Consider the following 23,191-nt stretch of genomic DNA (forward strand, 5'->3'; position numbering starts at 1 on the left):
TCCTGTTTATTTCAAAAGTCTTTGTAATAACTTAATTGCAACATTCCAAATGTCACCTGGAATTTGACATCCTCCCAGATGTACAGAATTCATACTCGACCATGTATCACAGCATTAAAACACACAGTAAGGTTCCCCAAACACCATCAGTGGGTTCTTCCACAGTGTCATTAACCACCAGCTCTAAGAATCCTTCCCCAGCACCTCTGCACTGCTTTGCAATGTGGCTGCACATCAGCTGTCTCTGCCTCCTAGGTCTATAACCATGCTTCTGTGAATGAAGGGGTGCCAAGCCCAAAATACCCATTTTTGTTTGCAAATTGTATATAATGTACCAGTAGAAATGTGATCTGTATCTAATTGGCTTTGTATATGGCTTTTAGTCCTCTTCATTCAAAGATCTTATAGTGGAAAAATCCTGAGCTGACATAAAAAATGGGACTGATTCATCAAGAGCACTCACAATTACGGTATGTGTTGGAGGCAAAGTTCCTGTCAACCCAGAATTAAAGCATTTTAAAAATTGCCACTTGTTTAAACAGATTTCAGTCTTGAAATTTATTCCAGTTTAATGTTCTGCCAGGAAGCATCATCTGAAAGAGAGTAAAAATCTATGTTTTCTAATCACCAATTTACAGGAACTTATGCTTCTTCATTTTACCGCTTGACTTGATAAACACAACTGAAATTGTGCTGGAAAAATGCATCCATCTCCTTTTGACTTCTAGCAGGCATTTAAAAGTCATTACATCTGTTTAATTGGGCTATTTATTACCTGCAATTCAACTAAGTTACTCCAGATTCAGGCAACAGCAGCACTTGCTTCTTAGAGCATATCACCTCTTTTGGCTTATTTAGGTAATCTCTGTATAGTTCAACTCTTTGGGAGAATGCTGAGTGATGCTGGGCACTGGGACCTGCTGCAACTGTTTCTGGCTGGCAAAATGTTATTTTTTCTGACCAGTGCTCAGCTGAAATTCCTTTTGGTTGTTACAAATGTCCCTGGCTAACACCCATATGCAACAGCGGCAGTAAAAAGCTTGTGTAAGATTTGCTGCCATCCTCTGATTTCAGTACCAGTGATGAGAAATGTCCCTAACAGTGTAAAAACAGCAGCAGAAACTGGTTCAGCAAGTGCTGCAGCTGTTTGCAGGGCAATGTCCAGCACCCCAACCACCCAGCTGATGCTCTCCTGAACCCAAGCTTCTCCCACTGCTGGAGAAGCGTCTGGCTGCTGTGGACAGTGGCAGCTCTGCTCACAGCTTTTGCATGTGAGATCCTTACCGCCTCATTTAGGATTATTTTGCTTTTCTGGTATGTTGGTATTGGGTGTTCGTTTTTTTTGTTTGAGTTTTTTGTTTTTTGTTTTTTTTTTTGAAAAGCCATGACCACTTGAAGGTCAGCTGTCAAATGGACTGAGCGATCAGTGCAGGAAAATTGAAAATCATGACATCTTGTGTGTAGGCTGTGAATAATGGGCAACACTCTTTTGATCATTAAAATAGAAAATTATCTATTTTCCAACGTTTTTAGTCCATTAAGAAGGCAGGGATATGAGCACACTGCTGATGATTTGCACTGGTCTCCTGGCAGTACAATCACAGGGTCTGGCAGTCGGATGGATCCCACACCAGGGGAAACTTGGCCAGAGGAGGCAGCTGTGGATTGCCATGACATTCAACTCCTCTCCAAAAATGACAGACACCTCGAGGCAGATCCATTTTCTACTGGGGACTGGACCACTATTCATGGTCTCTGGACCATGGACATGTTTAAATCTGTGGACAGAGGTAACTCCATCCCTGAGTGCTATGCAGACCAAGGCATGGCCTCAAATACATTTTGTTTTCATACAGATGAAGAAAATATAAGCCTTGCCTGCCCTGGTGCTGGCAGAAACCCAGGCTTTTCCCCAAGGTACAGGTGCATTGAGCATTGGAAAAGAATGCTATTGTAATTTTGTGGTGCATGCCTGAACTTTGGGGCCCAATTGTATATTTTAGCACCTTACTTTCTGTTCAGAGCACCACTTCTTCTGTTGTTTCACTATACTTGTAGGATGGTAAGACAATTTTCCCTTTTTTTTACTGATAAAGATCTCTTAGCAGATATAACCAGCCCTTGGTAATTGATTCATCTTGCAATATTTATATATGCTGTCATCCTATGAAAGTCTAAACAAATCTATCCATTTTATGAAGAAAGTAGATCACAGGAGGATTACTGCTTTGCCGATGCAGAGGGGGAATGTAAAATGAGTTGATAACTGCACCTGTGTCCCAAACACTCCAGTTCCAGGAAGAAACCAGGGTTCAAAGGTGGCCAGAAACAGTCTAGCACAGGCTATACACACAGCACTTCGCTGTGCTTCTCAAGAGAGGCTCAATACAACATCAGTCTTCTTTTTCCCTTTTTTCTTTTTGCCTTTCCCTGTGTTTTTGTATGTTGGTAATTCAAACAGCACAGCTGCTGTCCCTGATTCAAGGGCAGGGGCAGGTGTGTGCGTTGCCTAAAGACAGGGACTGTCCTTTGGAGCAGTGATGGCAAACACCTCCTGAGGCACAACAAAAGGGACTGCCAGCACCACCCAGCCAAGCTGCTTTAACCACCCCAGTGCCGACTCCCAGCCACCAAACCAACCTACAAAGGAACATCTTTGAGTATCAAGAGTCAGCACATTGCCCTTGATGCTGCAGCTGTGTACTCGAGGTCTTTTTGATAAAAGTGGTTAGCAGCAAGTAGAACCCCATGATTTACATTTCTTTGCCTGAACTGGAATTACATTAGCATGCCCTCGGTTTGCAATTGCCAAACAGGTACAAATATTTAAGGTTTTGAAGGTTTATACATGCAATTCTGTTTGCAGCAGTCAGGCAGGCTTGGTTTTAATCCCTTTAGAAGCTCTATTCATAGGAATTAATGTACAGCACAGGGCATTTTCCAAATGGGATTTACATACTTCTGACTAAGAATTTGAAAAAAATTAGATAAAATGGGCAAATGAAACAGGAAAGTCTTTTTACATAAAAATTAATCTTTAGCATATTTCAACGGGTTTCTGTTGGTAGGAAAAATATTTTTTACTAATTTCAACCATGATACACAATCTATACTCAGGATTTGGATTTTACAAAACAATTTTTAAAAGAAAAATATTCGTAAGAGTGACTAATTTTGGTGTGATTGGGAACATCTGCTGGATATTTTGCTGGTGTCAATATTTCATCTATTTGTAATTAATACAAAAAGGAAAGGGATACCAACCAGAAAACAGCACAGAACTGATCACTGTTTTATAATTCAATGTAGAAGTGAGCAAATACCAAAACCAGTGAAATAAACTGCAGAAGTAAAACTACTGAGGCTTGTAATAGGAAACAGTAATGCCAGCTCAGTTAAAGATACCTACCAAGCTGTGCTCTTTTAAAAAGAAATAAAATAAACAGGAATGTTTTTTGAGCATGTGTCTTGAGACTTGAATAACTGAAATCAGCTGGAACTTTGGAACTAATATTTTTGCAGAGTACCCAACAAGGTAGTATTCCAGTGAGCTAAAAATGTGTTTGTATAAGTAGAATAGTACTTTTTATTTTTGTAAATAAACAATGTTTACACACACAATCCCTCCCCACCTCCAACAATCTGCAAACCATTTTCAGATGTGCTTTCAGATACTGAGGTTTTACAATAAAATTGGAACTGAATTTTTGCACTGCCTGTGCAGTCTATTGATGTTACCACAAGCAAAAATTTTCTGGACATAATTTTACTTGCATGGAATAGGAAATTATACCCATTGAGAAAATTTGGCTGTTTGATTTGCAGAGTCAGAAATAGCAGTAATTTTTTCTCATTGTTTATTTTATGTTATAAAAGCATTACTTTTGCATTGACTCACTGGCTTCAAAAATTACTGTTACATCTTGCAAAGTATAAAAGGAATACGAGAACACCTTTGTATTTCTTAAGACTGTTTGATAAAGCACCACCTGCTGGAGAGCCCAATCCTGAAAACACATGGGATGATGATGTTACACAATTTTAAACCTACCTGCATCCCATGCTGAGCCTGGGCTTGGGAGCTGTCTGAGACACACCTGGATCTGACTTTAGACCTCTTTTTGGGTATGCAAACTTTAGGGCAATTGCATTTTCTTTTTGATGGTTTAAAGTCTTATTCTAATTACAGGGTGGATGTTACCTATTTAATAAACAAAAAGAGAAAGAAAAAAGGCATGTGTCTTTATTGGTAGCCACAGACTGTGGCTGTGTAAACTGAAGTAGTCCTTCCTCAGTGCTGTTGCTGTACAACATATTTATCATGCATAATGAACCACTTACTGTGTATGTACTAATATGCATATCCTTTGTGGAATCTCAGTGGAATTGTCCATTATTTTCTACAATGTAGTTTCTGTTTCCCTAGCATTCATGAAAGCAGAATTTGAGCTCAAATATGGACATATTCACACACACAAAAAGAAATTGCATGTCGGTTGTACAATGAGCAATGCACAGTTCATTAGTTATTTTGTGTGAGTCAAGTATTAATTTGCCCTAATTGAAGTTATTATGTAACATAGCATTTATTGTATTATTTAAATATAGCATTGCAAATGTGTATTGGTTTGGAAAGGCACATTAGTAATCCAATTAGAGCAGAAGCCATACCCATAGATTTGCTAGCAATCAGCAAAATACGGTTTTGTTTAGATTAGCTCCGAACATTCGTTGCAATGATTTGTCACTGAATATTTTTCAATTTAAAGGCTGGAAAAATACTAAGAAGTGAGAACGGTCTCATTGCTACAGCTAATTTTCATATAATTATAAATTCATCTCACATAGGCAATCAGGTTTATACCGTGCCTACATACCTGGCTATATGACCTCCACTACTGTTATAAGTCTGTCTTTCAGTAGCAAGCTAAGACATGACTGAAATATGGGTGAATGGTCATAATATACCCAAATTTTCACCCACAGAAAGCTGGGGAAGAGAAAAGACTCAGGGCCGGGGCTGAAGCAGTGCTGGGACACCATGGTCACAGAGAGCTTTGGTGTGATTCTTACATCTCTCCTGTCTTCCACCAGTAATTCTGGTTGCAATCAGAGCTCCTAATTGGGCTGGCAACTAGCACGTACATAGCAAAGAGGCACAAATACCCATCTTGCATTTTCAGTTGTGCCTCCTGCTGCATGGCCCCAACCACTGCCTAAAGAACATTTATATGTCTTGCTAGCAGTAATGGGAGTTACTTGTGCAATGCTTCTTCTGCAGGGAGACAGGCAAACTGCAGCCTCGTCCTTCAGAAACTTCCATGTGCGGCTGAGGTCACTCAGATTACTTCTCTGAACATCTATATGGTCTGAAGGACGTCCTTCCTTATTGCAAGCAAAAAAAAAGCGATCTAAATTTTTTGCACAAAATGAGAACTGTGCTTTGCAGATGGGAAGAAACCAAAGAGAAACAGATGACATCTCAGTGTGACTCCAAACTTTGTCCAAGACACAAATAGGGAAGACAAACCCCAAGAAGTGAATGTAGTGACTTGCCACATGCTACAGGTTTCACAAGAAACTAGTCCTTGTAATTGTTCTGCCCTGAGCTCAAGGGGAAAGAGAAGACGCTGCTTGGTCATTGTCCCTCATTAATTTTCACCTAAATTTTAATTTTCATCTGCAAGGTATTAGCACATGTGCCAGGTGAACTCGGTATCTCCTTTGTCTGACCAGCTCACACCTGTGCCATCATTGGTCTCACTAAGGGCTGGCTCACAGAGAAGTCCCAAGTCCTGTAGCTTTCTGCTGCTCCTGAATGCTCTTCCCTGGGCTCAGGCAGCAAAAGACTAATCTGGGGCATGGGGTCTGAGCTCAGGTCTGCACTGCCTGTACAACTTCTCAGCAGGCAACTGGGATGTCTTGCTCTGTGCCAGCTAGGAGTCACTGCTGCTGTTCTGCAGGGGGGGCTGAGGGGGTTGTATCAGGGAAGATGAACTTTTAAATCCTAAGTTAATTGCATTCTTTCAAGGCTATCCAAAAATAAAACCTAGAAAAAAAGAAACATTTCAAGAATGTAATACAACTCCCAAATTACCTGAAAAGAAAGTGCAATCTAGTGCAGTGTGCTTTCACTGTCCCACTCTGTTCCTTCAGTTTCCTTCTGATTTCTTGTGCTTCAGCCTGTGTCCAGGTATTGCTGGTATCTGCTTTGTCTGTGAAAACGAAATACCAGGAGGAATTGCACTTGGTGCAATTGGTGCATGTTTAGGGGTTAATTCACAAAAGGAGCAGGTTGCCCCAGGGAATCCCGAGCTGGACCATGCACAATCAAAGAGGAGTTAGGTGCCCATGTCTGGCAAGTTTAAAGAGGAATTGTCATTAAGAAAATGCTAAAGGAAGAGCACAAGGGACTACGAATGTCTGATCTCAAATCTCCTATGTCCTCTTGGCTCAGGTAGTCATGCACAAAGGTGATGGGTGCCCAGGTAGTGTTAGCAGGCTAAAGAGTAGAGACTTGGAGCTTGGTTTTCATGCATCCTTGAAAAATACTTCGGCCACTGAATATGAGGGAACTGTAAGGCCACCCTTACATGCTTCCCAGTGAGACCCAGCTCAGTAACTTTGCTCTGATCCTCTCATAAACTGGCTTTGCTGAGCCAGATGGGGTTGGGGATTTTTACAGGGCTTAGATACAAACTGGGGGTCCCTGTCGTTGAGCTGTATCAGCTTCTAGGGATATGTGCACTGCAAGAAATAGGGGCACTGGTAAACAACTGGGCATGCACTTCATATGCCTCTGAGGCTAAGGAGAAGCAGAATGGAGTGTATCAAGGATCTTGGGAATAAATAAACATTAGACCTAAGTGCATAGAGCAGCAATCAGATGCTCAAATCCCTTGAGAAGCCCAGCTGTAGGACCTGGTCCAACTTCCCCTGGGGTCAACAGGAACTGCAAAGGGTCCTGCAAAGGCACCACTGTAAACGATGGTACCAGACAGACTCAGAAACATTTAAATCATGTTACAACAGACTGCCTTTGCCTAAATGCAGAAAAAGTACAGAGGAGGTATGTACAACTTCATATTACATCACTGTATTTCCCAGGCAGGAATAGGTAGTTTGACAACAATTTACAAACATTTAAACAGGACCCTAATTATGGTTATATTTATCCTTTAAAAACAACTTACTGAAAAACCCCCCACCTTAATTTGCAAATTTTTCCCCACAAGAGTTCTTCAGCTCACAGAATGTTAATGAATTTGAACATGGTTTTATGAGCAAAATAACAAATTCTCCTGTGGCTTGGGGTCCTATCTATTCAAACTCCTTAGTCCTTTGGGACAGAGCCCATCTGCCTTGATTCATACAACACTTCACAGAGTGGGGCTCCTTCTAATGAGTAATAGTCCTCATGATGGCAAATGTGCCAAGATACAAGCCTGAGAGTCTAGCCGCAGAAAGAGAGCAGGGTCTCATTCACACTTTTAATTAACGAACACATAAACCATCATAGTTATTTACCTGTAGGGGTAACCCCAAGGGAAAATAACAAATTTTCATTCTTTTGGTTCCCTGCCTCTGCTGTTTCCAAAGATGTCCCCGGCATCTCTAGAAGGTGCCTCCCTGAAATGGGTCTTTTAACTTCTGCAGCCAGTCTTTGAGTCTTCTCCAGACCATGACCTGCCCCTACACAGCCTGCTTAAATTTATCCTTCAGTGGGCTTCAAGTTAGGATCACCAAACACTTTGAACTCTTCCTGCTTCTTCAAAGAGCAGGAGTGCGCAGACAGGAAGGCACTCTGACGCGTGGACCTTGGGGAGTCTCCCTACCATCAAGAAAGCTCCTGCCTCTTGAATGCGGACTCTACTATACCACATAACCTTAAGTGTGAGTCTGTGTCAGGTAGAAAGAGAACACAATCATTACTGCCTGTTTCTGGCCAAATGCATCTTGACAAAAGCTGTGACTATATTTAGAGTGTGATACAGATCCATGTGTGATGGTTTATCTGCTGCTCTGATTCCTTTTCGTCAGGAAAAAGATACAATCATTGCCATACTTCAGCTGGCAGGCTCAAGTGTGCAAAACCTCAAATTAAAAGTTAGTTTTCCAAGGTTAAATTCCAAAACATTTTGCACCACTACAAATTTAAAGGAAAGCAAAAGTGATGGTTACCCCAAACCCAGGCAAAGCAAAGTAAAGTAAGTAAACAACAGAGTAAAAATTCCATGAAACTTCATGGAAATATTTTCAATCATTTCCAATATTCCCAGTTTGTTTTCATCAGCGTCTTCAATTTATTCAGTGACCAACCTAGTTACTCATGGTCTTGCCTACAACTTCAAAAGAAGTTTCCAAGAGCAGATCACTGTGGCTCAGAATATAAGCTCAAGTTTTGTTTCTTGCCTGGAATCAGCAGAAGCCTTTTAATTAACTTCACAGCATAGTAGAGAGAATTTAGAGAAATGATCCAGAGCTGTGCATGTATTTCAAAAGAGATTTGCAGCAATTCCTCTGCACCCATTTGTTATGCTAAACTAGACACTCCAGACCAGGTTTGCTTCTGGTTTTTCAGTGGTTTGGGCTAGTGCAGGTTAAATATGGCTTAAGATGGTAGCAACAGCCAAAGGCCAATTTATGACTTCACATCAGCATTCTGGGGGAAGCCAGCTTTCGGGGGGAACTCCAAAGTAGTGCTCTTCTGTATAACCTACACAGTCAGATTTGTGGGAAACAAGTACAGGGTTGGAGCCCTCAAAAAACTGCAAGGAAATCATTTGCATGAATCTCTGCAACAATATTGCAGAAGCAAAAGATGCAAATTTAGGACAACAGAGAGCCTGCGTTCATTTCAGTGACTTATTTTAATGTGAAAGTAATGAAATAAGCATTTCAGTGGTGATGCAAACATTTGATACCAGAGGTGCATACTGGCTTCTCTTGCATTACATGAAGTCAGTACTGAAGATGACAATTGCCTGTTTCCAGTTATTCAGTAGGCAGGAATAGTTTTGCACACTTTGATACGGTCCTTGATAACCCCCTGACTTTTATGAGTTAGGTGGCAGGCAGTCTTTCAGACATGACTGGCTAAAACCCGTAATTTGTATGAGGGGAATCCAGCCCATTCAATCCTCTGCTGTTGAAGTCAGTAGGGTTATTGAAGGGAAGCACAATCACACTAAAGGTGGTGTGGCAGCCGTCACCTACATGTGTGTTACATACAGGCCTGCTGTGAGGAATTGCTGAAGAGCATCAAGCACAAAGCTCAGGGCCAGATCCAGACTTCAACAAACTGTGAGATACTGGTTTAATCAAACCTTACCAACCCCATGTTTGAATATGGAGCCAAACTTGCCCACAACGCATTTTAACACAGAGTTTGGGTTTAGGCTCTGTTCTGAAGAACAGGCTGGTATTGACACCATCCTAACCATGCACACCATCCTTCTGTAACTGCCATCAGATTCTGCATCAAAGACATCCAAGTCTCTTCCAAAAGACCCTCAGGGGAAAATTGTAACATAATGATAAATATCTCAATGCATATTAGAGAAAACTTATAAAACCCCCAGAGACTAAAATGCTGAACGCCCAATGAATACCAAGGCTGTGTCTGAATTTAAAACTTTCCAGTAGCTTACAATGATAATTCCAGCCTAGTCGCCATTTCATTTTTATTAGAGAAACAAAAGGAATTTCAAAAACTCTACCTAGAATCACTCGTTTCTGCCAAGCGGTTGTTCATGATGGCTAGAGCACCCACCCCCGCAGAGAAACCGTTTTGTCTCGTATTGATACAAACATTCCTTGGGTAGCCGTTGGCCGTCTCGGACAACTGCTTTTGCAAAATGGCCAGGGAGACTTTATTGGATGCCGTGAGCTCCCTCATGGAGATCATCTCTCCAGAGAGCCTCCTCCCCTCCGTGTCACTGTCGTACTGTCCATCAGTGTCCACTGAGATGTTATGTCGACGCAGGCGGGCTCCGGGGGTGATGGCGTTGCGACGGCTGAGGCGGGTACTTGATTTATGGCACTTTGGGCAACATCTGCATTCGAATTTTTTCAACACCCAGTTCAAAACTTGCTTGATTACAATTGAAATGACATTAAAAAGAGAGTATATGCAACATACCCCCATAAATATAAATACAAAGTTTCCGAATCTGTATAATCCCTGATTTTGGTATGCAGCGTTCTGGCTGCTTACCAAATCTCCAAAGCCGATGGTGCTGAATGTGACAAAGCAATAGTACAAGGAATCAACGTAGTTCCATCCTTCCACCGCCGTGTACATTGCGGAGGCGCAGCAGGAAAGGGTAATAGCAAATATTCCCAGAATCAGCAACACATGGTAAACGGATGGCTTCCAGCCCACGAGGCTGCCCACCCCAGACATAGCTGGCCCCCTTCGGAAGTTGGGAGGTAGGAGACCACTTCTTCGCAGCTGTCTCTCGTGGCATGCCTTCATGATAAATGCCAGGAGGGAGATAATGCGCTCCAAGAAGAGGTTGAAGAAAAGGATAGTCCCAGCACACCCAAAAAGGCCATAAACGATGAGGAATACCTTTCCAGCCACAGTTGCGGGTGTGGTCATTCCAAAACCTGTGGTGTGGAGATAAATGGGTAATGTTAATGACATAGGTTTTCATGTGTAAGCTCAGGATATGTGTAATTTAACAAGGGTCTCATCTCACTGGACAAAAGGAGTGCTATCTCTAAATCAGCTCAGGCCAACATAAAACCGAGTTCTGTAAAGAGCAAAGAAGGCACCACAAAGCTCAACAAGATGACTAAAACCTGAAAGCAAGAAAAAATCCTTGCACATATGAACAGCAGTGTATTAACAGAGCAACACCAGTCTGTAAACGCAGGTGGAAGGATCACCGAGCCCAAACCTCTTCAAGGTGGGATGAGGTGAAGAGACCACTTCACTGCTCGCATATGCGCCAGCCCCGCATGACCTGATGGAAAGTTTAAGCTTGCTGTTCACAAGTTGTAACCCAGTGTAACACTTCTGTTATAGAGGTCCAATTATATAATTCCTGCTGAGAAGAGGCAAGATTTCAGGCTGTATAACTCACCTCCCATATATCAAATATTGTTTTAAACGTAACAGCATTTTAAAGTCTTATCCAAATCCCAACTGCAACTAGACCACCTGGTATCATCACAGAGGGAAGGAAAAGCCATCACACTAGAGAGCTGCCTGGCAGACTGGGAGCATTAGGAACTCTCAGACTGATAATTACACCTGGGAAAAACACTGCTGCGAAGTTAAATAGAAAAATCAGAGTATAAACACTTGGGGAAGATGCAGCAACAATATTAATTCACCTCTTCTTTTTAAGAATTACTTATTGTAATATTACTTATTATTATGACATTACTCATACGCATAATTTTATGAACAAGCAGTAATATCTTGTAGCTACAGATGGTTAAATAACAGCAAAAGTGATCTTAAATTTGCATGCAAATAAATACAGTAAGTTCACTCCACGTTATTTGCTGTAGCAGTTGTATTATGGAAATGATTTACATATATTTCACATACAATCTCAGGAAGATGCTTCTGAAACTCAATTCTGCAGGTATTGCCCTTGTTCTACTACTCTTCCCTGTAAGAACACTTGGTGGTTGAGTCAAAAAGCACACTGACAGGATCGAGGTGACTGCTCATGTCCTATGAATAAGTAACTGCATGTAATCTAAACTAATGGTTTGTAAAAAATCCACATGCTGAAATTATTGTTCCACAAAAATACTGAGCCAGTAACATATTCAAGGAGGTAAATACCAATATCAGACCACATAAATAAAAGTTTGTAAAGAAAAAGGAGCTACTTCTAGCATAGAGCACAATGACGTAATTATAGATCATAATGAAATCATTAAATCCAGTTTATTACCATGATGCACCTTCAAACAGCAACAGGAAAATATTTCCTATATGTAATGAATTGAGATTGCTGCTTGAAATCTACTGGTTTATTTTTGCAATGGCTGTATTTCTTCTGGGTAGTTTACCTGTGCTCCCTTCCTACTTCACTGACAGAGAATTTCACATTGGTTGATAAAAAATGTAAATGCTCACGACAAGTAAACTCGGATATATCTTTTCAATAACATGAAGGTGCACGGTGAAAAAGGTGGTCCTACTTTCACAAGAGATTTGGCATGCTTGGAAACAGCTGTGTGCCAGCAATTCAGACTATACTGTGTAATTTGAGTTACTTGGTCTAGTGGAAGGTGTCTCTGCCCACAGCAGGGGTGTTGTGAATAGATGCTCTTTCAAGCCCCTTCCAACCCAAACCATTCTATTATTCTATGATTAGTACCTTCACAGTAAAAAGAGTATTTTCTGTAAAAGTCAGTGAAAAACTTGCACAGTATTACCAGAAAATATCACCGAAGAGGTAATTATATTTTGTTTTCTGGACCTACCGTATCTCCACTTTGTAGTGTTAAAAAAGACCACCTTTGAGCAGACCTGAAGAAGCCTGCCTTGGGGTCCCAGGTTTAATGTAGGTCATTGGGAAGCTCTTCCTAGTTCCTTCTCCTCTGTGGGGTAGACCTGTTCTTTGGATTGGGCTGGCTGCTAGCAGGAGCCGTCTCATTTAATGATGAATAGTGCTTGGCCCTCAGAAGAAGCTGGGGAGCCTGCTGCGGTTGCCAGCTAGAGATACACAGCCAGCTTGTTATGGAAAAGGCATCTGTTCGCCTCTGCCTTGTCAGCAAAGCATTTAAACATGTGCTTCACAGCAAGCATGTGAACATCACCATCAAAATAAATGGGTTTATTGTTCCACATATGGCTAGACACATTTATTAATTAGGGAAAAAAAAAAGAGGTAGTGACAGTTTGGATCAAGTTGTAAATGTGCTGAAGCTTTTCAGTATTTTCGGTGATCATTCATGAGAGGTGTTGAAGTTTTATACTTCTGATGTTTTGAGATTTTCTGAAGCATAATGTCACCAAAATTCAGTATGTAGCTATGCAAGGTGAAAGAACCCATCACAGCAACGAGAGTGCTAAGAAACAGGTGAGACCAGGAAAACACAGAATCATAGAGTCATTTAGGTTGGAAAAGACCTTTAAGATCATTGAGTCCAACTGTTAGCCCAGCACTGCCAAGCCCACCACTAAAACACATCCCTCATGTAACTTCAGGTCAACAGCTGGCTGAGGGAAGTGCACTCACATACTCTCCACACAGGGTCTTCCTTTGCCAGCCGTGTTTGTCCTTTGGCACCACCTGGACCACGAGGGGGTTAGTCTCGGTCTATTCTGTACACCAACTCTGAGCTCAACCCCCTCTCAAGGCTAAGGTACATCATGATGCCTGGATGAAACAAATTAATCCAGAACTGCCTGTGCCTGAGACAGTACAAGGAAAAAAGCGCAACGGTGCTTTACATTTTTCATGGCCCTGAGACGTATTATACAGGTACCTTGGGGTTGACTTTGTGTGGCTCGGATGCAATATTTCAACCTCCCTCATGCTAATTCTGCCTCACTCTGATTCACCAGTTCAAATACAAGCTCTATGGCAGCAATAATTTCATGTGTTTGATACTTCTCCTCCCCAAACCGAATCAGTAGAGATGAGTTGATAAAAACTCTCTTCAGCAGCCTCTCATGAGTAAGTGCTGGCAATAAATAAGACCCTCATCCTGACTTGTTTAACAGGTTCTGTGGTTACAATTCTGCTCTTGAGTTTAAATTACTTAACCTGGTGATGGATTCAAGAGGTAGTACAGCTGGGCAAACTCGTGACATGCTTCCTGTTGTTCTTGCTCTCTTTTACCTATTTTCTTACGGGTAAAAGAGATAGTTGATGCCAGAAGATAAAAAAGAATAGCAGCTTTAGTACCTATGAGCTCTTCTTTCAGGCCAATTGCTTTGTCTTACTATAGTTTGAGATTAAAAAGGTTGACAGTTTTCCAGTAAAGATGTATTTCTCCAGAGATGGAATAAAGTTTTAGTCACTTCAAGAACTACACAAAAAAAAGTCTTCCAGCCTTTACCATGGCATAATGTGTCCCTGCCTCTCTCAGGCACTCCAGTTCTTCTTATGCAAGTGTCCTGCTATAGGACTTCACTCACACAGCAAGTCAGCACATAATTTTACATCCTAGAGTGAAACAGCACAGATCATCAGTGTAGCATCACCTCTACATAAATATAATGTAGCTACATTTAAAGGAATAAAAGAAACTAAAATGGCTGAATACACCTTTTTAAACAAATGATTCCTCAGAAATAAACAATAACAAGAACAACTATAACCAGAATTCTGCTTCCAGAGGGAAAGAAGTTCTTGCAACACAAAGACTAAGTTCTTGCAGGATTGGTCCCCAAGAGATGGGGGTTACAGAACACAGACAGAGAAAGAAAGAGCAAGCAATTTTGTTTCACGTCTGTTCCACGCTTGCTTTACTTCATAGCTTTCCAACAGCCCTGGTTGGTCTTTATTGACTAACATGTAGGAACTAGCACCAAGGAAGAAAACATCCTATTCTGAATTCCAAGTTTGGGTTCTGGTGCTTTCTTCAACCCTTTTCCACCTGTTGGCATTTCATTACTATTTCCCCTGAGAATCATACCTGTATATTTCACAACTGCCTCTCATCTATTCTATAGCTCCTCACCACCTAACATTCAGAAACAGTTGCCTTGGATACAGGGTCACAGCTGAGAGCTGACAAAACTGCTGTATCCAGTGCTTTTACCCAAGGAATGAGACTACTACAAGTCAGTTCTTCCACCTGGCTTTCCATTTTCAGACTACAAATTAAAAACTTACTTTCCCTTTAACATTCTTTCTCAGCCCGCTTTACTAAAATACTGTAAATCTTTTTAGAGCTTTTCCACTGCAAATCCTTTAATATCAAAGTTGCTCTAAAAATCCCATTTGATCTTATTTAGATTAGTGTCTGGAAACAGCTCCTGAACAGTAGCAGTCTGCCTAGCACTGCACAAATTAAGACCTTTTAAGTTGGACCTATTCGATGTCTGAAGACATGAGGTACAACTGCAGTTTTTAGAGCTGGCCTAACCTGTATCATACATAAGCTCATAGTCCTTGGTGACCCATGTACTGAGCAGATATTCCATGGAGAAAATGCTGAGTGACTACGCAATTAAGAACTGACTCCCATAAACATTCTACCTATTGATCGACCCATTCACCCATCCACCCTTGGTCATACCCATACACCAACTCAACATGAATAAGCAGGCAGTTTCTGGCATTTCCTAACTTTCTAAAAGTTATTTTAGAGACATTCCTTTAACATGCGGAACAGACTTGTTGTTCCCAAAGCCTACAGTAAATAGGTGGTCAGAATTCCTGTAAATTTGCTGTGTGAACCAGAGTGACCTAAACCAAGTGTGAGGTTTTTTGGGTTTGTTTGTTTTCCTAACTGAATGTTCAGTATATAAAAAAGTGCATACATGCACCCAGAGACTTTGGGAAAAGATGCCCAGTCTATTCAGTGACCTGAAACACCACCATGATAAACTTAATGAATGTAGTTAAAACCCATCCAGGTCTCTGCTGTTGCTCCTTGTTTCATCTCCATCTGTGAAATATTAGTGAGGTGTTTGAGATAACTGCTACTAAAAAGGAGCAACGCTGGCAGAACAGAACCAGGAGATGATTAATTGAACATTAAGGAGTTTAAAGGAGCTGCAGGCAATTATTAAAGGCTTTCCACAGCATCAGTTTTATTCTGTTTACACACAGCTGTGATCAGGTTATTGGTTATCCACAGCACTGCAATGCGTAACATCAGTGAACACCGGAATCAATCACCCTCAGCATTTCTCTGCTGGACATGATTTAAACCACAGGTCACGGCCACAATATTCATTCCTCTTTAAAGTACACTGGTTTTAAAAAGGGTTAATAGAATTGTAAGCCTAAAATAACCCAAGCTTCCTTGGGAAAAAAAAAAGTGATTAAATTTGCAATGATGGCATTCAAAGGTGAAGTTAATAAAACAGTTGTTAGTTACCAGGTGCATGTGAAAGGTATGAAAAGAGACTAAGAGGTAACAATATTTTTCTGTAGAAATGAATGACAAAGATGAACCTAAAATTATTCCCAGCTGCAACTTGGGTGAGGACAAGAGACAGGGCTGGGCAGGCACACGTGCCCAGGGCTGGGAGGCAGAAGAGCAACTGCATCAGGGCAGAGGTGCTGGGACTCCCCAGCTTCTCTGGCAACCTGTGATTTCCACATGTGGGCAAGGGGCTTGCACTCCCATGGGCATCCATGGAGGGCAGTAGGATGTTATGAGAGGCTGCCTCGAGGGAACGATGCAAGAGGTTCCTGCAACAGAGAATGGTGTGACGAAGAGGGCTGTAGAGGTAAGCAGAGCTGCTGGTGGCTGTGGTCCTGGGATTGAACAGAGCAGTCATGTGCTCTGGAGAGGAAATTTTGGAGGAGAGGTGGTGATGAAGGACCTCTTCTGCCAGAAAGGCAACAGGGCCAGCAACTGGAGGATAAGAAGCTGCAAGGAAATCTGCCTCATGAAATCCCCTCAAGATGGGAATGTGAAGCTCCAGACACAGAGTATTTACATGCAGAGGTGCTGCTGTGTGGGGCTGACACCTGGCCATGTCAGCGGGCAGGTGAAGAGGGGACCCCATGCCTCAGGAGAAGCTGTCTTGGGTGACAGAGTGGGAGCAACATTTTTAGGGTGAAGGATATGCTGGCCCTGAGAGGAGTATCACCTTGATGGGGTCTAAGGCTTTGGGGGTGCCTCCTGAAATACCTTAGGGAAGGAGAGAGGACTAACCTCCTTCAAAACCTGGCTGCTCCTGAACGTTTTTCTCCTCCCTGCAGCAGGTTTCTCAAGGGTGTTTTTCTATGCTGAAGCATTCTAGTTGAGCATTCCAAGAAAGACCTCAGTTTCTAGTGGGTACTCAACAGGCACATTTGTCAGCTCAAGTGGCCTAACCTTTGTAAATTTGAGTGATAAATGACCCTTAAAAAGATAAGCGCTGGGGCTTCAGCTTCGCCAGCAGCAGCAGCACTCTTGATCTTTTCATTCACCAGAAGTAGGCAAGCCTTTTCCCTCAGTGGTACTGCATGCGCCTTTTCTGTGTACAGCACATGAAGAAGGTGCATACCCAAAGACTAACTAAACAAGTCCACCCTTGCTCGCTACTTAATGCCACTATCCTAAAGACATAGCCCAGTAAATACATAAGGAGGTCTGGCCAAGCTTCTTTGGCACAGAACCAAGCCCAGGAAGAAGCAGAAGTGTCTCTAAATCAGTTTTATGGTTCCCTGGCTGGAGCTGGCTGCTCCTTTATATACCTTGTGCAAGCAAACGGGGACTGACTTGTGCCAAGTCCCCAGTGTTGCCAGCTGAGCAGCAGCTCTGGCCCACGGTCTTGCTAAGCGGTAGCCCCTGAAGAGGGAACACATGGGAAGAGTCACAGGCTTGAGGCTCAAAATCTTTGACAAGCTTATGTTCAGGTTTTTTAGCTAATCCATCCTACTGCAGCAGAACATGGTTTCTAATGAGGGAGAGGGGACCTCTCCTAAAAGGAGACGATAGAAAATGAAGCTCAGGGAAGAATGAAAATCAGGAGTATGAATTCAAAATAGACAGAGAAAAAGAAAGTCGATTCTTGCTGAATTGACTGTATAGAGATGGAGGTGACCTGTGGTGTGACAATATTCCTTTTCTATCATCATATTGTTCACAAACAAACTGTCTTTCAATACTTAAGGTTTTATTGTTCTTATAAATAATATAATCTTCTTCTGTGCTAAATTCTTGGGGCCAGTCTCTGGTTTACAGTCATAAAAATCAAGACTGAAATTATTTTCTTCATTATATGCTTTCTTGGACAAATCTTAAGCAAGATGATGCTAAATCCCCTCTTGTTTTGTCAGTTACTCTACCCCTTGGCACAGCTGGATTACTCTAATGGCTCGTTAAGACAGAGAGAATAGGGGTTAGTGTTGCCTAAATTAGTGCTAAACCACCTCCCAAAGGAAAATGGGATGAGAGCAGGGTGTTCTTGCAGCCTGTCTCTTTGTGAATTAATCTAAACTAGTCCAGAGCCGCTTCTTGTGGCTACCTCCACACTCAGTGATTGCAGGGTCCTTTCTCTGGTTTGTTTTCTTTCCTTATCCTAACAGCTGGGGAAAACCACTTTGCTATAATCTTTTCTGAAATGGTGGTAGTGTTAATAATGGAAAAATATAGCCCACATGCCCCTTGGTTACTTAAGTACCTTATATTACTGTGGAAAACGTCTCCCTTATCTCCCCTAGAAGATAAGGGTCTTCAAACTCTTGCATTAACAGCTGTTGGGGCGGTGTCCCACCTCTGCTGCTCATATTCCAGGCTGTGGGCAGAAGCATCTGCTTCAGCTTACTGCACTGCCAAACCTCAGCTAAAACACAGAGGTTTCTGAGACACTATGAGACAGAAGAAACATACCTGAATTTAGAGTAACTATTTAAAAAAAATCTGCAGAAAACAAAAGTACGATAACCCAGAAATACACAAAGTGTGTCTCAGTAACCATGGATATACATGGAGGCATAGCTCATGGACCCCAAGAGTCACCAATTCCCTCCCTCTCTTGAGATGTGGCCAATATCTGAAGCCATACATTCCCACCTCCTCTGACCTTCCTTTAGTCTCCACATTCCAGGTTAACAAAAAAAAGCAGAATTCTCTTGCAGTCGTAATTTTTCATCTTTTAAAGCTGCTTCCATTCTTATTTTCCTATGGTTGTCGAGAATGTTTTTCGTGTGGATAATCACGTATCTAAGCAACACCCTAACAGAAAAAAAGCTTATGCCCTGTCATTTCAAACAGTGTTTCAAACATAAGCATTCACACCTGCTTTTGCTGTTTATTGAAACTTGCAGTTGCATTTCAGATGTCTGTGTAGACCTGAGGTTGAGCAATTTTTTTTTTTTCTGAGCTGCAAGGGAAAAAGAATAATGGCATTCAAATTTTGTTATGTTCTTGAGACATTATTGGCTTCGAAAGAATATTTGCACATGTACTGTCACTTCACTGCCAGTACATCTCACAATACTTCTTGTTTCAGGCTAAGAAACAGCATTATCTGAATTTCACAAGTGATCCTGGGCGTATGTCGTACTTCCCCACGTAAGAAGTCTCATAAAACAAGATGTCACTCTTAGGCTTTCTGAGCCTTACAGATGGGAAAGGCTGTTTCATGGTTACATTGCTGGCTTACCTTTTGAGAGGATTAAACAATAGACTTGTAGCATATTTTTCTTCTGCCAGTGGTGTTAGTGTAGGTAGGTGTTGAGAGAACATCTGTTTCTTGATAGCTGTGTCATCTCTTCTGCTTTATAAAGAGTTAGGCTATAAATATGGACTGGTGGGATAGAAAGACTCTAAACGTGAAAATGTCTTCTCCACTGTTTGGCTGGGCTTTTTTTTTTTTCAAATGTCTCTACAAAAATCTACCTGGACTTGTTAATGGTTTAAACATGCCTTATTTTAAATTTAACATGCCCCTTATTTTAAAAAGTTCCAGCTGAAAGTAAAGAAGCAAACTGTCAAGTACTTTTTTGCTTGGGCAGCTCTTCTAATTCACTCATGAAGGCACAAAGATTTTAAGTAACTTTAACAGAAATACAGTGTTGTAGAAATACAGGGTGGCAGGACTGTTGACTAACCAGTTACTTCCCATTTTCTACTTCTGCATTAACTCTTCCTTCCTTAGTATGCATTTCCCTTGACTACTTTTTAATTTAACGATACTGAACAACTTTGCCACATTACCATGGTAATTTTGAGCTTTTGATTTTATCTGAGATTTCCCTGGTCCTCACAGCTCTGCCAACAGCCCTTTTTGTAAATCAAATCATTTTATCAAACAGCTTATTTCTACATCTCTCATGAAAATCACAATTTGAATTTAAGACCTTTACACTGCAGTCATTTCCCCCCACTTCCACGAGTCTTAAAGCAAACTTGACTCCACGCACACTGAGCGTGAGTGACACTGTATTTTTTGTTTGGCCTCAGAAAAGAAATATATTGTTTGCACAATGCTCAGGCTGAGCAAAGAGATGACAGAATATTCAATAACGAATAACTGAAAGGATTTCATCTGGTTTTAACAGAAATTTACTGGATTAGTTTCTCACCCAGTTCTCACATGGGCAAATTTGCCCTCGTTGCAGTCTCTGCCATGATTAAATTTGCCTGTGTTAGACTTGAGAATGAAAGGGAAACATATGGCCAATCACTTCTGATGGGGAAGAAGCTGCGGTGGTATAAGCTCAGAAAGGTTAAAATCCATTGAGAAATTACTGTGAGGCTACAACTGTTATCAAGGTAGTACTGCTTTTTTCATCCACTTACTACGGATTTTTAAACACGAGCAATAGCAGTGTCTCACTCATAATAAGTAATCCCATATGTTAACATCAAACCATTCAATTTCTTATCTTATTCCACTCCAAAGCTTTAATTACTTGAAAAGGCTGCTAATGCTTTGCTTCATCTAATGCAATTACATTTAATTTTCATTCTACCTCTCATTTGATTCATGAGGGATTGCACTGAAACCTTCCAATGTCTAGGTGTGCCAGCCAGTGCCATCAACAGACCCACCGAGCTCGGGAAGATGTATCGTACACAGTAATAACGAGTGCTGGCAACAGCAGACCTACATTTGTTTTAGAAACCTAGTGTGCCAATAAAATGAGTAAAGCAGGATTTCCTAAAGCTCTGTAGACTGGTCTACTATTGACTTCAGCAGATGTAGGCTATTGAGGAGATATTTGATTTGCCTGGATTGCTATGCAACTGCCCCTTGGATTATAGTTCTGTTTGCTACTAAAGCGTTTCTATTCACAGGAGGTTTTTATTGTCACTTCCAAGATTTCCTGTGCTTGGGAGGACTATCGCATTTCATATGTTCACCAGCATGAACCCTAATCTTTGCCCTACACAGTCTTCTCCCAAAATGCCCTCAGATATGCACTTGGTGCTGACACACTACGAAAACTGTCTCTTTTGATAAAGGTAAGCAAGGCTCACGCAGATCATGGTCACAGGTTATGTTTCCAACAATATCAAGCTCTCTTCACTCTAAAAATTGCAGATGACATGTTCCAAGTTGTTTTTTTGTTGCTCTAACCCTGGTGGTATTATGGCAAGAGGTAAAATTCTCATTCACTTCAATTGCTGCAAAGATACGGCTACAACTGCATTCATTAAAATAAAGAAATGACATTGTATTTTCCAGCATAACACCAGGAGCGGGTATTGTTACATGACGTTAATTGCCAACAGAACTATCCTATAATTGCTTTCCCCTTCTCTCCACAATGAAGAGCAATTACAGTTTGCATAAAAACAAGACAGTGTGCTGGCGAAGATGACCCATCGGTACAAGTGAGAAAAAATGATGAGCTGTGTATGATCTGTGTCAAACTGAAGACAATCAGAGAAGAAAGAAATAGACCGAAAAAGAAATGGGGATCAATAGCAGGATTAACACAATGGAAGAGAGACAGGAGTGATGAGGAACAGAAAGAAACTGTAAAGCTTTACTTTTGACTTCTTTGGTAGCTATTAACATGAAAGACTGCAAGGACATCAAACAAATATTCAAAAGTTAATCAAGAAAACAAATCACCAGTAGACAATGGCATAGTAATTGTGGGGGAGGCAGCAGAAGCTGTAGAAATTAAGAGTACCTGAGACAGGCAGGTGAGCGGGGAGTGTTAGATAAGCTGCAAGAGAAAGAAAGGGGGAATATCCCCAGGACTGCAAAGCTGGGGGAAGAGTCTAGGGACTGGCCAGGCTCCACAGGAACACAGCCCATAGGGTTTCAAGCAGGATTTGGATTTATGAGCCTGCAGCAAACAGAGCAGCTGATAAGCCTGGTAATTATGATCCCTCACTGCTATTACAGGCGTGATAACTGGTTTACAGGGAGGTTGCTCAGTAATAAGAGACGGACTGGCTGGAGCCTCGTGAGTCACCTCCATGGATGGAGAGCTGTCAAAGTGGTGTTTTGGCACACCAATGTTTGGTTTGCAGTCACATCGCCAAGCTCTTGTTAATGCATAGGGAACTAAAATACAGGTATTTGCTACCCAGAAGACTGAAGGCCAAATGGAATGTTCTGCTAAGCAGGAGGTATCTGCTCACTAAGCAGACACTGCTCCTTCAACTACCCGAGCTAGAGGGACCTTGAGGGCTGCACAAATGGAGAATTCATGATTACAAACTCCAATTGGTCTTCATTTTGAATCTGAACCACCACATAGTAAGTCAGTATAAAATTTCCCCTGACTTCTGAGATGCTGGACCATGTGATGCTGGGCAAATTCTTTATTCCCTGGTGTTAAAGACAGGTTTTGTGTTTCGGGTGGCTGCTCTGAGATGCTGTGGTGTTTGACATTCAGCTAGAGACCCCAGGTTTCAGTGTTCCAGCCGAGCACCTCAAACTCCATGGGCATAGCAAAAAGAAGTACGGTTTGGTTGGCTGTCCTTGACTTAACTTCTCCAGCAGTAAAACAACAACTAGATCTCCATTGTACTGATGTTAGTGTTTTAAAACATTTGGTTTCATAGCTAGGGTTTAATATTTAAGAAATCTCTGAATCTGTTAAGAGTAAGTAATCTAAGATAAAGTGCTCTGTAGAAATTACTCAGTTTAGATGACCAAAGCACAGTAATAGCTTCATTTTCTGTTGCTGGCATAACCCTACAAGGGCAGGCAAATCCTAAGCAGTACTGAGACTGATATAATATTTTCAGATTATTTTTCCTTTTAAAAAGGGCTTTATTTAAAGTACTGGGGTTTCTCCCTCCTGCCTTCTAGAATAAAACCCCCACAAATTTATGATCAAAATTATTTCATCGAGACCCTACAGTGGGGCACCTCAAGTTACCCGGGTAATTACACGGAGGTACTCCAAGTAAAGCTTCCTGGTTTTGCTCTCAAGGACAAGAAGGCAAGCTGTGTTTTAGATTACCTTCCTGCTCAGAGCACACAACCTATGCCCGCATACTAATGAAATGCCTATCTGGTACCCAAAGAAGTTAATACTCCTATGCAGCTATGGCAAGTAGAAAATATTGCTACAGTGCCAGATGTTCCCCTGAGGAAAATCACTGTAGGATCACTTCACAGAAGTATGCTGAC

The 23,191-nt window shown here is 41.5% G+C and overlaps 2 protein-coding genes across 3 annotated transcripts in view; one reads left to right on the forward strand and one right to left on the reverse strand.

Annotated features, from left to right (window-relative positions):
* Positions 1 to 23,191, reverse strand: part of KCNK12 (potassium two pore domain channel subfamily K member 12) — a 28,706-nt gene continuing 5,515 nt past the window's right edge. Inside the window, exons 2-3 of one of the 2 annotated variants that reach the window (XM_027712991.2) lie at positions 9,720 to 10,611; positions 1 to 6,215 (exon numbers count right to left, since the gene is read on the reverse strand). In XM_027712991.2, the coding sequence (XP_027568792.1) occupies positions 6,179 to 6,215; positions 9,720 to 10,611 (929 nt within the window). In that variant the 3' untranslated portion in view covers positions 1 to 6,178. Of the gene's footprint in view, positions 10,612 to 23,191 lie in introns of both variants that reach the window. The other variant, XM_027712992.2, reaches the window with a different exon arrangement.
* The window catches only part of LOC113983650, a 26,170-nt gene continuing 12,836 nt past the window's right edge, over positions 9,858 to 23,191 (forward strand). Inside the window, exon 1 of the mRNA XM_039378699.1 lies at positions 9,858 to 10,025. Coding sequence (XP_039234633.1) covers positions 9,858 to 10,025 — 168 coding nt within the window. The remainder of the gene's footprint in view (positions 10,026 to 23,191) is intronic.

This window comes from Pipra filicauda, unplaced genomic scaffold, assembly GCF_003945595.2.
Source record: "Pipra filicauda isolate LSUMZ 115617 unplaced genomic scaffold, ASM394559v2 scaffold143_size2779998_pilon, whole genome shotgun sequence".
Taxonomy (NCBI): Eukaryota; Metazoa; Chordata; class Aves; order Passeriformes; family Pipridae; genus Pipra; species Pipra filicauda.